At 36.4% G+C, this 16,343-nt stretch overlaps 2 protein-coding genes and 1 pseudogene across 2 annotated transcripts; all 3 read left to right on the top strand.

The window, feature by feature from the left end:
- Positions 1-1,116: 1,116 nt before the first annotated feature.
- On the top strand, positions 1,117-1,494 carry LOC138886227 (uncharacterized). Its single transcript, XM_070167283.1, has one exon. It carries the CDS (start codon positions 1,117-1,119, stop codon positions 1,492-1,494), a length of 378 nt encoding a protein of 125 aa, XP_070023384.1.
- A 7,503-nt stretch (positions 1,495-8,997) lies between these two features.
- Positions 8,998-10,527, top strand: LOC104230131 (uncharacterized). Its single transcript, XM_009782871.2, has one exon. The coding sequence runs from the start codon at positions 9,034-9,036 to the stop codon at positions 10,525-10,527; it is 1,494 nt and encodes a 497-aa protein (XP_009781173.2). The 5' UTR covers positions 8,998-9,033.
- Positions 10,528-11,795: 1,268 nt separating this feature from the next.
- LOC104230132 (cation/H(+) antiporter 15-like) lies at positions 11,796-15,988 on the top strand (annotated as a pseudogene).
- Positions 15,989-16,343: the final 355 nt, after the last annotated feature.

Below are 16,343 nucleotides of genomic sequence, written 5' to 3'. Positions count from 1 at the left end.
ACTAGAGCTATTGAACAGAGACAAGATAAACCTAAAATTACATGAAAAGAAATAATCATCTCTAAAGGCTTATACAATTTCTCAGAATTCACATGCATACCTTGCAAAGAATATGATACAATCAAAAAGAAAGATCTTTGAAACTGATACCAATAAGTTAGGGTTAATTTCTGGCCATATTAATTAATACATTTAATTAAGTTCAATACTCGATAGGAGTCTTTAATCGGGAGAAATTAAAAAATAGCCAGATTTACAAGGGGTCACTCAAAAATAGCCACAGTTTCAAAAGTAATCAAAATTTAGTCATTTTTTATATAAAGATAAATCTGAACAGAAACAATATTCAAAATCTGAAAAAATACTCTAGTATAATATACCAGTCCAGCATAATATACTGGAGATTGGGGCACCGGTGCTCCAAGCTCCAATATATTATATTGGAACTTTCCGCGTGTTGGAGTTCCAGCATAATATGCTCGAAGTTCATACACAGGTGCACCGATCTCCAGTATATTATGCTAGAACTTTCCGTGTTACAGCAAAATAGTGGTTATTTTTTAATGACTTTGCAAACGCTAGCTATTTTTGAATGACCAATCCGAAAACTAGCTAGTCCGTGCTATTTTTACTCTTTAATCGTGTCAGAGATTTATATTGTTGTTCTAGCTCAAAATGAAAAGTAAATGAGAATGAAAAAGAGGAATAAATAAAACGAAAAACAGTGGGTAGGTCGTGCTGTGGCTATTTGATTTATTAATTAGGAATCAAAACTATATATAATCACTCTTTATTTTTGCTCAAAACAACTTTTCTTTGAACTCCAAAATTCTATCTCCAATTTCACCTAAAACCCTTGTTAGTCTCTTCTCTTCTTGATCTTCAAATCTTCTTTCACTTCCATAATATTTCTTTGATGTCATAGATTACCTTTCTATCTTTCTGCGCCGTGACATTTTCAAAGCGATCGCCATCCTCTTTTTAACTTTTTTCTTATTTAGAAATTTTTATAGGCATATGAAGAACCGGCCAAATATCTTTTCAAGTGACATCCCAATCAAAGGAAAGTTTTACCTAAGTCAAGATCTATATTCACGTCCCGAAATTCCAAGTGCCATGATTCCTCATTCAACGAAGAAGTCCAATTTTGAAGTCTATTATGGTGATGTACCATTGGCTATTCCATTTAAGTGGGAAACTCAACCAGGAACCCCAAAAGTCAAGTTTCTTGAAACCCCAATTCCTCCTCTTACACCTCCACCATCTTTTCAAGTGAAGAAGAAAAATGCCATAAAAAAGCAAACAAAGGCCAAATTTTTACAAATGCTTTCCTTCCTTCCAAAATTAAACTTGAGAAAAACTCAGCTTCAATCATCATCATCTCCTACTAGTTATTCGTCATCGTCGTCGTCGTTATCATCGCCGCCCAGGTGTTGGTCTTATTCTGCTCCAGCATCTCCATACAGAGGCAAATCCAGTATTCAGAGTCAATGAGTTCATTCGGAATTAATGTTTATTATATGTGTACACTAAAAATTATGTGTATGCATAGTTCGAATCCGAAATAATTGTTCAGTTAAACCCGCAGAGCTCACCTCTGATTTTAAGATCAAGATTAATTAGTTGGACCAACATAGGTGTTTCTAGATCATTTAATTTTTGGGATCATACGTTATATTGTGACGTTCCCAAAAATTGTATGATTATGAAAGGAAATTAAGAGTTTGATGATGCCATGTTGTTAGTGATTGCAGTTGGTAGTGAAGTGAAGTTCTTGTCATTGTTCAAAACTTGAGAAGAAATAGTCATTGTGCCATTGATTTCGTAATGTTGGTTAGGAAAAAATGTTAACAAAAACCTTAATGTGAAGTGAAAAGATTTTTATGTTAAATTAATAAACTGACAATTAAAGAATTTTTACACTATTAGTACAATATAATCGGTTATTGTTTATACTTTTAAATGAGATGATAATATACTTTAACATGGTGTTAGAGTAGACAAAGGTCCTAGGTTCAAATCTCACTATCAGTGCTTATCGAAAAGAAGTTATTCGTGCTTATCTCATAAAAAAAATCGGGCTTGGATTACTCCCTATAAAAATTAGTCCCTATGTGACTTCTTCTTTTTTTTTGGGAGAAATTCAAATATAGCCAGATTTACAAGTGGTCATTCAAAAATAGCTACAGTTTCAAAAGTAATCAAAATTTAGCCACTTTTCATGTAAAGATAAATTTGAACGAAAACACTATTCAAAATCTGAAAAAATACTTCAACATAATATACTGGAGTTCCAGTATAATATACCGGTCCAGCATAATATATTGGAGTTTGGAGCACCGGTGATCCAGACTCCAGTATATTATACTGGACAGCAAAGTATACCGGTCCAGCATAATATGCTGGAAGTTCATACACAGGTGTACCGAACTCCAGTATATCATGCTGGACCGGTCTCTGTTGCACCAAAATAGTGACTATTTTTCAATGACTTGACAAACGCTGGCTATTTTTGAATGACCAGACCGAAAACTGGCTAGACCGTGCTATTTTTTTTTTTTTTTGTGATTGACAAGTTTATAGTTTAGTTGTATAAGTCCTAATCTTCCAAAAAAAAAAAAAGTATGCGTCTTGTCTTCCATATAAAATACTCCCTCCGTTTCCATTTATATATTTTACTTTCCTTTTTAATCTATCAATGAAAAGGCCACTTTTTATATTTAGTAACTTTAACTCCACTATATCATATGACAAGTTTTAAACCACTAAATTCAAAGGCGATTTTGGTATATTAGACATATTCTCATTTGAAGATTATAAGATTCAAAAATATTTTTTACTGTTTAAGTTTCAATCTAACTAAGACACATTAATTAAATTGGAGGGAGTAATAAAAAAAGGACTGAGAAGAAATATAATAGAAATTGAAGATGGTGCCTATGATGTTGTCATAAATGAAGCATGTGAAAGAAGAAATATACGAAAAAACAGTGAGAGTTTTCAGATTGTAGACTTCTCGTTAGATCCTAATTTGACAACTTCCCATCACATGAAACAACATGCCCCAATGTGCACTCTATTTATTACGTCTCAAGTTTTTTCCTATGTCCTCTAACATGATCATACATAATACATTATTAATTTGTTTCAATTCATGTATCGGAGTTTGATTTGATACGAAATTTTTTAAAAAAATTAAAAATTTATGATCTTAAACATATTTGTATAGGTATAAAATATTTTCTTTTTACTTTTCTTAAACATATTTTGCACAAATGATTTTCATCCACTATCATCACAGGTTAGGCGATGACAGAAGCAGAGATCTAAAAGTATACTATAACGGTATATTATCGCAATACATTACATACCGTTGGATTAAATATTGTACACAAAAAATGGTATACCATATATCATTTTGGTGTATAGTATCCAATCTTCTTCGCAAACTCAACTCAATTTCGACCTAAATTCGAAAATGTTCTTCAAAATCTCCACCAAATTGACTTAAAACTTAGCCACAACCTCTAATCAATATTTCGAACACACCTCAATCAAAATCGATCAAAACAAATACAAACTTAACAAATGTAGTTTACAAGTTTCAAGCTTAACTTTTGAAGGAAAGGGATTCTCTCTCAACGCATGGTAGCATAACACACGCCACAATGGGGAAGAGAGCTCGGAATCCCTCGCAGAAGGCAATTATTGCACGAGAAACCATCGCTTTGGGTGCTTATCAGCAAAGGAAGAAGGATGATAAGATGAAAGTAAGTGAAAATCCAGAAAAGCAGCTCGAGGAGGAAGAAGTTAATGGAACAGTACCATGCATGGATGATCTGATCGAACAAGGGAAAATCGAAGAGCTAGGAAGTGAAGTCACTAATTGCAAGTTAATTAGGACCGCAGGTCAAGGAATTGGGTGAAGGTACATCGTCGTCACCGCCACAAGGGAAGGAGGTCTTGAATTCTGGAGCTAGGAGTGGGAAATTGTCATGGCTGATGAAGCTGAAGCTTCATTAGAGTTGAATGCTAAAGGATCCATCTCGGATAATTTGGATATAACTAAGGTAACAAATGTTGGCTTTAAACTTGAATTTGTAGAGCCTGAAATACATGATGAGGCACCTGTTTGTGAAATTGAGGCAGATGACATAAGTTCAGAAATTGAATTCTGGAAATCAGCAATAGTGTGTTATGTATTGGGAGCTCACCCGCCATTCACACTGCTTAATGCATATGTTCGTAGACTATAGGGTAAGCATGGTATAAAAAAGGTGTCAATGTTAAAAAATGGTATAGTGATAGTGCGATTTGATTCCGTGATGGGAAAGAATGAGGTGTTACAAGGTTGTATATATCACTTTGACAACAAACCAGTCATTGTGAAAGCATGGCATGCAGACATGGAATGCACCAAAGAGGAATTGTATATAGTCCCCATATAGGTAAAACTGCCTGGGCTGGACTTCAAGTACTAGAGTCCTAAAGGCCTAAGCAAAATTGGGAGTTTAATAGGTCGATCATTGATGGTTGACAGTCACACAGAAAGGAAGGTGGGGCTGAGTTTTGCACGCCTCCTAGTTGAGGTTCAGATGGATACCAAATTGCCTGACAAAGTGTTCTTTAAGAATAAAAGAGGGCTGCTAATGGAACAGAAAGTGCATTATGATTGAAAGCCAACATTGTGTAAAGTATGCTGGAAAAATAGTCATGATGAACAAGTTTGTAGAGCAAGAAGCAAACTGCAGATACTAGACCAACATAGGAAAAAGGATGAAATAGCAGCAGAACAAGTGATTCAAACAACTGATAAGGAGGCAAGAGCAGAAAACAGGAAATAGCAAGGGAGCAGCAATGAAACAGGAATGCAAATAACTCAGCCTAGGCAGGACAATGCAGGATGGATAACTCCTATAAATGCTGCGATAGTTATAGGAAGACAAGTACAACAGGGAAAGGAGCTGAAGATAAAAGCTATCATAATAATTTTCAAGTATTGGAGGTAAATAATAATGTTGTAAATAAGAACAATGTCGGCAAAGTAGATAGAAATGTGGGAGGGAAAGTACCTCCTCTCAGGGGTAATAGATAACATACTATGTTGGAATGTTAGGGGTATGAATGCCCCTAACAAACAAAAGGAGGTGAAACGCCTTTGTAATAAAGAAGAGATAGAGTTGATAGGTATGTTGGAAACAAAAATAAAGACTGAGAAAATTGACTAAGTGACTAACAAGCTATTTGTTGGGTGGGGGAGTATAACTAATTTGAGAGAACATTATAATGGGAGAATTTGGTTGGTATAGAGACAAGATTGTTTCAAAATTACTCTTAGCTCTATGAATGCTCAAGCAATTACATGTGAGGTGACTCACAACAGTTTGCAAATCACCTTTATAATGACTATAATATATGCTTTCAATACAAAAGAAGAAAGAAGAAGTCTCTGGAGTTATTTAGATAATGTGACTGAGAATATGAGGAGTCCATGGATTGTTATGGGGACTTTAACTATGTCTTGCATATTGAAGATAGAGTGGGAGGAAATCCTATAAATATTGCTGAAATAGCAGAGTTTCAGTAGTGTATAGAACAATGTGATTTGGTTGAATTACCAATAAGTCGGAGTAGGTATACATGGAATAACAGACATAGTGAAGTAGGATCTTATCAAAGATTGAATGGGTGTTTATCAAACAGGCTGGCTTAATTTAATGCCAATATACATGACACAATATCTAGAAGAGGGGATAATTGACCATTGTCCACTCAAGCTATTAAGTACAAATTCACTTAGGAGGGCAAAAGCTGCTTTCAAATACTGCAATGTTTGGGCGACTCATCCAAACTTTATTGATGTAGTTCAGGAGGGATGAAAGCAGGATATAGTAGGGTGTAGTATGTTCAGAGTGGTTAAGAAACTAAAGATGTTAAAGCAAAAACTAAAGGTGTTATATAGAAGGTATTTCAGCAACATTGTTGAAGTAGCTGATGCATATAGAATGGCCTTGGCTAAAGCTCAAACAGAACTTTATAGGAATCCAGTGGATGCTCGGCTGCAGGCAGAAGAATTGCAGAAGTTCCAAAAGTTCAAAAGATCTTCTTACTTGGCAGAAGTATACCTTCAATAGAGGAGCAAAGCTACATGGATCAAGTTGGAAGATGATAATAATAGATACTTTTTTTCAGTGCTAAAATACTGAAGATTACAAGAAGCTATACTAGCTGGCAAGTTTAGAAGAATGAAATCAGATCAAGAGGAGATAGAAGAGATATTTGTGGACTATTATCAAGAGCTGTTAAGAACAAAAGGTAGGTTCAGGACACATGCCTTGCAAAGTTTTATGAAAAATGGAAAGACATTATCAATTACTCAACAAATGTAGTTGGTAAAGCCATATACAGTTGCAGAAGTAAAGGCTGCTATGTTCAGTATAAATGAAACAAAGAGTCCAGGAACAGGAAGACTACTCCAAGATGTTTGATGAAGATTGACCTAAAGAAAGCTTATGATATGGTTAGATGAGAATTTCTGGAGAAAATGCTTAAAGGCTATGGATTTTCTATACCATTCATAAAATTGATCATGGTGTGTGTTACAACAACTATATCCACAGCAAAAGTGAATGATGGAGGTTTTGGATATTTTGAAGGAAAATGAGGGCTTAGACAAAGGGATCCTATGTCTCCATTACTGTTTGTTCTGGTCATGGAGTATCTATCTAGAGGGATAAATAAAATGAGTGAGCTCCCAGATTTTCAGTTTTATCCTATGTGCAAGAGTACCAAGTTGACTCACCTAATCTTTGCAGATGACTTGATGTTGTTTTACAAAGGCAATATTCAGTCCATTCATAGAATGATGGAAGTAGTTAATCACTTTAGTGAAGTTTCAGGATTGGTGGCTAACATGGAGAAATCAAACATTTTCCTAGCAGGAATGGATGAGGATACAAAGCAGACAATCCTAAGTAACACAGGATTTTCAGTGGGTACATTACCTATGAGGTATCTGGGGTTACCTTTAACATCAAAAAAGTGGATCAAAGTAGAATGCCATCAACTAGTTGAGAAGATTACAAAGAGAATTCAGTCAGGTTATTCAAAACGGCTATCCTACGCATGTAGACTGCAAGTTATTAATGCAGTGCTATTTGCAATATACTATTTTTTGAGGAGCTATCTTTATACTCCCTCAAAGTGTTATCAACGAAGTAGACGAAAAATGCAGGGAGTATCTATGGGGCAACACAGAAGGGCATAAAAAGATAGCACTGGTAACATGAGACTTGACCAAAGAAGTGTGAAGGGTTAAATATTAAGGGGTGTAAACTTTGGAATGTGGCATCTGTTGGAAAACTATTATGGCAACTACTGACCAATAAGGAAGTATTATGGGTAAGATGGGTGCATGGTGTGTATATGAGGTCGTGTAGGAACATTTGGGATCTCAATCCACCTGCGGATTGCAGCTGGTATTGGAAGAAGATTAATGGATTAAAACATAGCATGACTCAATGGTACAATGGAAACACATGCATTTTGATTAGTAATGGAGCTTATTCTATTTCTAGCAGTTACAATGCAATGTTAGGGCATATGTCAAGAAGTTGGGAAATGAATTTGATATGGAGTAGAGTGATGCTACCCAGGAACAGATTTGTGTTATGGTTAGCAAATCAACAAAAATTGCAAACGAATGGGAGACTGCTACAAATGCACATTCCTATCACAAGAGATGCTTAGTGTTGCATGTGTAACTTGGGAGTATTAGAGACTCAATAACATCTGTTTTGGGACTGCTGCTGGGTAAAAAATATGAGAGATGCATTGGCAAGTTGGGTTGACATCAAATTACCAGACATGGCAATACCTGAGATATTACAATGGATTAGAAGGAGGCATTGGAAGCAATTCAGGAAGGAAGTAGCAATAGCAATAATAGGAGCAATAGTATATCATACCTGGCAAGCTAGGAATTGGAGAATTTGTAGACAAATCAACCTGAACATGGAATTCTGTGTCGGCCAAATAAAGAAGAAGCTCGCAGAAAGATTGAGCATATATGTAGAGTCCAGAAGAGCTAGACAATATCCATTGTTGATACACCGATTGTGTAGTTAGTTTATAGGTCAATTGATTTTTCTTTTCTTTCGTAGTGGATGAAGTTCTATATTTAGAAGGATTTTTTTTAGATTTGGTTGTATTGGGACAAGCTAGTACACTTGATGCTTTTAGGATGTAAAGTATTTGGGTTGTTATGGTAATATTCACAGTTATTACCAAAAAATAATTCAAGCTTCAAGATCCTTTAATGGTAAATCTAACATCACAATTTACACATCAAAAAACAACATCCAATAAATTTCAATAGGAACATATTTCAAAATACACATGAGAGAGAGAGAGATTAAAAGAAGGAAGAGATTTAGGGGTATGAACGGAGAAGATGGCGAGAGAGATTAGAAAAGAAAATGGATCTTCTGTGATTTAAGGAGTATAATTTTGGTGAATTGGGTATCTTTTGTAACTAGTTTAAAAGTAGGTAAATAAGGGTAATTATTAAAAAGAAAAATTACTTATTATGGCCGCTCCCAAAAATAATGGGCGACAAAATAAATATTTTTTATATATTTGTAGCAGATATAATTATTTTTAATCAACCGGTAGAATATGTCACTTCCCCTAATTATAATAACCCATACATAAATTCCTCAAAAGTCTAATAGTAAATTACATTCAATGAACTTAAAAATGGATGGTCTTAATTTTTTGGCCCCCACTTACCTCACCGTAAATATGTAATATCTTCTTATATTTAAAATCTTACTCATGGAATAAGCGGGATCAAAAAATTAAAAGTGGCACCAAAGTATCCTATTTGTGCAAATCACCCAAAGACTAATGAGTTTAATTTTAAGGCCCAAATTGAATGCTTATAATGGGTTCGCTAAACCACAAAAAATAAACTCTTAACATAATTTCAATAATATCGACTTGGCGCCAACGTCGAGCTCATTCGATGCTTCAATGGAGGCGTTCACACTTAAACCAAACTTCCTGGGAAATATTCTGGTGCGACTCGTCTCTTTCGTGGTTCTCGTTTTCCTCGCTCGTTTTGCTTACGTCTTCACTGTCAAAGGCGGCAAATCATGTAACTCCAGCGACTTCTGCTTCTTGCCGGAAAGCTTAAACCCTAACTCCATCTCCATCTACGGCGAGTTACCGGATTCTGGCACCGGCGTCAGGAACTACTACTACTCCGTGTTCCAAGATCTCATCGCTGACGGCTTCCTTTCTCCTAATTCCAAGTCTCTGTGCATCGAAACCATAACCGGCCAAGACGTCGCGGCGTTGATCGACGTCGGAGTCGTCGATTCGATCGGAATTTTCAACAAATCGTCCTCGCCGTTGATTCGTCACGGTTACGCTATTCGCCAGCGGTTCGATGAGAACACTTTCGATTTTGAGTACGCTGCCGACGGAGTTCTCGAAAAATCGACGAAGCCAGTTGAGTTTGCTAAAGAAGTTTCTAGAACTCTAAAACCTGGTGGTTTTTTCGTTATTCACACAATAACGAAAGATAATTACAGTCTCGATTCGTTGATTCAATTGTTCGATTCTTTCAAATTGATAAGGTTACGTGAAATTGACGGTTTTGACACGTGGCAGCCTTTGATTCGCGAAGTTATTTTCGAAAAAGTAAAGGTGACAGGATTGGAACCTATGGCCCGATGTAACAAAAATAGGTGTATTGATTTCGAGAAAATGAGTAATGACTGTGTTGTTTCAGGGTATAAAAGAGAATTAATTCGAAAATTGGAGCCTTTAATTGAGGAAGAGCCAATAAAACCATGGATAACATTGAAGAGGAACTTTAGGAATCTGAAGTATTTGTCTTCAATGGTTGATATAAGCTTTAAAAATAGGTACATTTATGTTGATGTTGGAGCAAGGAGTTATAGTTCAAGCATTGGTAGTTGGTTCAACAAACAGTATCCGAAACAGAACAAGAAATTCGAGGTATACGCGATTGAAGCTGATAGGGAATTTCACGACGAGTATAGTAAAAAGGGAGTTAATCTTTTGCCATATGCAGCTTGGTTGAGGAACGAGACGTTGTTTTTCGAGATAAGTAGAGAGCCGAGTAGGAAGAAGAACGTGGAGAAGGGTCGAGGGATGGGGAGAGTACAATCAGCACAATCGTCGTTGAATTTCGTGGGGGATTTGGATACGATTAAGGGGTTTGATTTTGCATTATGGTTGATGAGTTTGGCTGAAGAAAGGGATTATTTGGTTGTGAAAATGGATGTTGAAGGGACTGAGTTTCACTTGATACCAAGGTTGATTGAGACTGGTGCAATATGTTTGATTGATGAGTTGTTTCTTGAATGTCATTATAGTAGATGGCAAAAGTGTTGTCCTGGTAAAAGGAGTCCTAAATATGAGAAGACATATGCACATTGTTTGGAGCTTTTTTCTTCTCTTAGAGAGAGAGGTGTTCTAGTTCATCAATGGTGGTGAGTAGCCTGTAAATGGTTTCATTTCATTAGGGGCAAATATTCTTTGATTCTTTGTATACTTCTGTTTTGACATGTTTGTTCATTAGTTGAGGGGTGCAAAGAAGTAAAATTGGATAATAGACAAGTTAAATGAAATCATGTTGAACCCACTCCAGTTAAGATGGACAAAGTATAATCAAATTCAAAGTTGGTTTATTTTCCTCTCCAGCTTTGAGTTGCAACCATTTATTGGTTACTGAAGAAACAACAGAAAATAAGCAAAACTATTCTTAACAACTTTTAGAAGAGGAGTCTTGGAGCAACGGTAAAGTTGTCTTTGTGTGACCTATAGGTCACGGGTTTGAGTCGTGGAAACAACCACTATGCATTTGGTTACATCAATACCATTTGGGGTGCTGCCTTTCCCCGGACCTTGTATGAATATTTTTTACCGAGCATTCATAGATGCATAGATGCTACAATGGCAAATTACTGAAAGAGACTATATCAACTGTATAATCAGCATAATATGCAATTTAATTACCAAATAACCTGTAGCATAAAACTGCAAAAAGGAATTTATTTTTTGCCAAAATCATTACTGTGTCATAGACGGTACTAGAATGAAACGTAGAATTGAAGATGTCAATATCAATTACATAGAGTGTTATATTTGTGGTAGTGAAGGAAAATATGAAGTAGCAGTTGAAAAGTTAGGTTGATAGAGTCGCATAAAAAGTTTAATATTATTAATTTAATTTGTTTCCATGGAAAAGTGAGAATCTTATACTCCCTTCTAATTTACGTGAACCTGTTTGACTGTACACGAATATTAAGAAAAAATGAAGATTTTTGGAATTTGTGGTCCTAAACAAGTCAAAAAAGGGTCCAGAATATTTGTGTGGTTATGAAAGCTTCTCATTAAGGGTAGAATTGTAAGTTTAAGCTAAATTGTTACCAAATTTAGAAAGGGTTCATTTTTTTTGGAACGGACTAAAAAGGAAATAAGATCACATAAACTGGAACAAAGGGAGTAGTATTACAACAACAATAACAAGATCATCACAAACAGGGTCTGGAGAGGGTAATGTATACGCAGGCTTTATCCCAACATTGAGGAGGTAGAGATACTGTCTTCACTAGACCCTAGCTAGAAAAAATGAAAAACAAAGAAGCAATAGCAATAAGCACCAACACCAGCAAGATAACAACATAATCACCACCAAAGGATGTGGTGCAGTGGATGGTACTGCTCTTCCCTTAACTAGAGGTCTCGAGTTCGAGCCCTGGGTATGAAAAAATCCTTGTAGGGAGCGCTTTCCCCCGAATGGGGCCCTACGCGGCGCGAATCCGAATATAGTCAGGCTCCAATGCGAATATCGATACCGGGCGAGAAACCAAAAAAAAAACAACATAATCGAAGCGAAAAAACTAACATAAAGTGATAACAATATGAAAATAAAAAACAACAACAAGAAAATGTCATATAATTTGGAAAGTAGTACGTATTAATTGTCATTTACCTCCACTTTTCATGCTCCTCCATTCATCTTTCCCATTCTCTAAGACGGGGTGGGGGTTCCCACCCTTCTGTGCTAAGCCATTGCCTCTACCCCTAATTCTCTCTCTTTTTGTATCTTTAACAAAATGAAACAAATAATTTTCTCTTTACAATAATGATGATCATTATGCAAAACTAAAGATCAAGAAATCACAATATATATATATATATATAGGGCTGAAATTAAAGCCCCTTAATTGGGTTTCAAACATGAGCAATGCCCTGGCTTTAAGAGCCAATTTAGTTTGTACTTCATTCAATCAGATCAATTCCAAAGGTTTATTTGTTGGTGATGATCCTCTTGATTACTCTGTTCCTGCTCTCTTATTACAGCTTTCTCTCATTTCTGTTTTCACTCGCATTATCCAATCACTTCTCAAACCTCTTGGCCAACCCCTCATTGTTTCTCAGATTCTCGTAAGTATATATATATCCCTTTCTTTCTTTATTTCTCTGTTTTATTTAATGGTTCTCCTATAATTTGCCCTAGTAGTGCACCCGAGGTTGTGGTCAATCAAGTGGGGCAAACCTTGGAGACCACAGATTAAAAAAACACAATGTAGTTTCTTCCTGTATAGCTTTGGTGGGTAAAGTTACCATATATATGTTGGTGGGAGACAGCAGGTTTCTAATAGAATAGTGAGGTGCGCAAGTTGGTTCGGGCACCATTGTCATAGAAAAGATGTCCTAATAGTACGATGGAAGTCATTTTCTCTGGCGTTTGATCGTGGATCAAAAACATTTTTCGTGAAAAATGTGTTAGTGATTAATAATACTATTATCATATGGAATAGTGTTTTGATAAAAACTTTTAGTATTAAAGATTAATGATAATGTCTATTCTTTAGTTAACGCGAATATAATGTTAAAGAAAGTTGTAAGTAGAGCCGGATGCACACTATAGGCTGAGGGGTCACTAGCTCCCAGAAACTTCGGTAAAAACTCCATGTATACTGGCAAAATGTCTTCAATAGTTAGATATTAGCATAGGCCCTCGTATCAATCTTTATGAGCAGTTATATTGAATGTCATGGTGCCCTAAGATTAGAAAACTTGCAATATAAATGCTTAGGGCCTAAGGGGGTGGAAACCTTGAATTTGCTATAATACGACCCTACTACATGTATTAATCATGTACTTAACACAGCTATAAATTATTGATGGCTATCCGTAATATAAGAAATACTAAATATATAGCTTTCTGAAGTAAATTATTGGTCAATTTTGTTTACTAACTTGTTGTTGAACAGGGTGGTGTGATACTCGGTCCTTCGATCATTGGAAAAAATGGAGAAGTTTCTTCAAAAGTTTTTCCTAGTAAAGGAAGATCAGTACTGGATACAGTATCAGTCTTTGGTTTCATGCTTTTCATTTTTCAGATTGGAGTTAAGATAGATCTCAGTATTGTTCTAAAATCTAGCAGAAAAGCTTGTAGGAATTTTGGGCTTCTTTGTTCCTTTTGGACTTGCCAGTTTCACGGCGTTTCTTCTTGAAAAGTTTCTATCTTTGGATAAAGAACTCATCACTCTGCTTTCAAGGGTAGTTATTCTTCAATCTATGACAGCTTACCCTGGCATTGCTTGTTTTCTTGACGAGTTGAAGATTCTTAACTCGGAGATAGGACGGTTAGCTTCTTCGTCTTCGATTATATGTGATATTTGCCATTGGACTATTTTAAGTCTAAAGTATGCTCTAGAGTTAGCTAAGGCAAAATCAGTGAGAGTAACTTTGGGTTCATTGGTGTCTGGTGCTCTTTATATCCTTGTTATCGCGTTCGGATTCCGTCCTGCAATTTTATGGGCAATCAGACAAACACCAGAGGGTAAACCTGTGAAACATATTTATGTTTTTGTGGTACTTGTTCTACTATTATGGTGTGGTTTCACTGGTGAAGCGATCGGCCTTAGTTCTATTGTTGCCTGTTTTCTTTTTGGATTGGTGATACCAGATGGACCGCCATTAGGTTCTGCATTAGTTGAAAGACTTGATTGCTTTGTATCTGTGCTGCTTATGCCACCCTTTTTCACCATTTGTGGATTGCAAATGAACGTCTTTTCAATTGTAAGGTTGAGAAATGTAGGTGTGCTACAGTTGGTTGTCTTAGTTGCTTTTATTGGAAAGATCATGGGAACTATATTGCCTCTTCTTTTCTGGAGAGTGCCACTACGCGACGCCTTCTCTCTTGCTTTGATCATGAACTCCAAAGGCATTATGGAACTCGCTTTCTTGAATGACTTTAAAAAGAACAAAGTAAGCCCCTATGCTCTTTTTTGAAATAGTAATATTGATAAACATGAAGGGGAGCCTTGACGTAACTGATAAAGTTGTTGTCATGTGACCAGGAGGTCACGGGTTCGAGTCGTGGAAACAGCCTCTTGCAGAAATGCAGGGTAAGGGTAAGGCTGCAGTACAATTGATCCTTGTGGTCCGGCTCTTCCCCAGACCCCGGGCATAGCGGGAACTTAGTGTACTGGTCTGCCCTTTTTAATATTGATAAACACTTTGCTCCTTCTATGTAAGGTTAAAATGGATCTTGCACACACAATAGATTGTAGAATTATCTTTTATCGTACATATGAAATTGGCCTACTCATTAATGTATTTCTAATGCAGGACATGTCTGAAGAAAACTATACGATCATGCTAATTTCAGTGGTTGTTATAACAGGAGTTATATCGCCTCTTGTGAAAGTTCTCTATGACCCTTCAAGACGGTACATAGCCTACAAAAGGAGGACTATAATGCATAGCAGAGAAAACGATGAACTTCGTATACTTGCTTGCATACACAGCCAAGAAAATGTTCGCGCAGTCATCAGTTTACTTCAAGTCTCTAACCCTACAAAAGAAAGTCGCGTAAATTTGGTTGTCCTTCATCTTACTAAGCTTGCAGGCCGCGCCTCCTCAGTCCTTGTAGCACATCAGAAACGTGACAAGCCATCTCTGAATCCAACACAATCCGAAAGAATCTTCAATTCTTTCGAAAAATTTGGACAACAGAACAATGACCTTATCATGGTACAGTGTTACAAAGGGATATCACCTTATGCAACAATGCACAATGATGTTTGTTCTCTTGCTTTAGAAAAGAGAACAACTCTTATCATTGTCCCTTTTCACAAGCATTGGATCTTTGAGAAAAGAATTGAAACATCTTATGCATATAGACATCTAAACAAGAATGTACTTGAGAAAGCTCCTTGTTCAGTTGGGATACTTATCAATCGAGGAAGCACGAAAAAATCCCGGTATGCAATCACAGTTCCTTCATTGTATAGAGTGGTGGTCCTCTTCTTTGGGGGTGCAGATGATCGCGAAGCTTTATCATATGCAGAACGAATGTCCGGACATCCTAGTGTACAAATGACACTAATACGATTCACACGATCAAGTTCCTCCGAAAACATTGTTGGTGGCACGGAACGAAGTAAGGTTCTTGATACTCAAATCTTGAGTGAATTCAATCACAGATTTCTTCGTTCCGAACAAGTTTCCTATCAAGAAGCAGAGGTGAATAGGGGCGCTGACGTGTTAGAAGTTATTAAATCATTGGGAAATTTTTATGATCTGGTTATGGTTGGTAGAAGACATATAGACTCACCAATTTTGTTACAATTAACAAAGAGGAACAATGAGGATGGTGAATTAGGGTTTATAGGAGAATTACTTGCAGCCTCAGATATTGAAAGTGAGACTTCAGTTTTGGTGATGCAGCAACAAACAAGATTATGGGGACTCCATGATCCTGAAGAGTCTACACATTTGAGAAGGATCAGCTTATAGTTGTATAGACTATGCCAATATGACTTGTTTTAATGGTAAAAATTCACTCGCACCGGATATTTACACCAAACTAATAGGTGCATGACATGTATTTGTTGATAGATTTCTCTCACTTATAAGGGCTGCTCGGTGCACAAAACATCCGTATTCACGAAAGGTAGGGGGAAGAGCCGCACTTAAGGGGTATTATGTAGACGGCATATCCTAATGCAAGCATTAATGATTGCTTATAGGACTCGAACTTGTGACCTATAAGTTAACAGAAACAACTTTACCGTTGCTCCAAGGCTCTCCTTAACTTGTCATGGTTAATTAATTCATATTTTTATCTAATAAAATCACCTAACTATGATATGGTGTATACCCTGGTGCGGATAAACTTTTATTCGTTTTAATACTTTTTTTGTCACAATTTGTACGACATTTTTCCCTTTGGGATGTCCAAAATGCTCCATTCTACTAATACTATCATTTTATACGACTTTCACAAATTC

The sequence above is a fragment of the Nicotiana sylvestris genome, chromosome 2 (assembly GCF_000393655.2).
Source record: "Nicotiana sylvestris chromosome 2, ASM39365v2, whole genome shotgun sequence".
NCBI lineage: Eukaryota > Viridiplantae > Streptophyta > Magnoliopsida > Solanales > Solanaceae > Nicotiana > Nicotiana sylvestris.
Note: the sequence above shows the minus strand (reverse complement) of the source record. Positions and strands in the feature narration are given on the sequence as shown.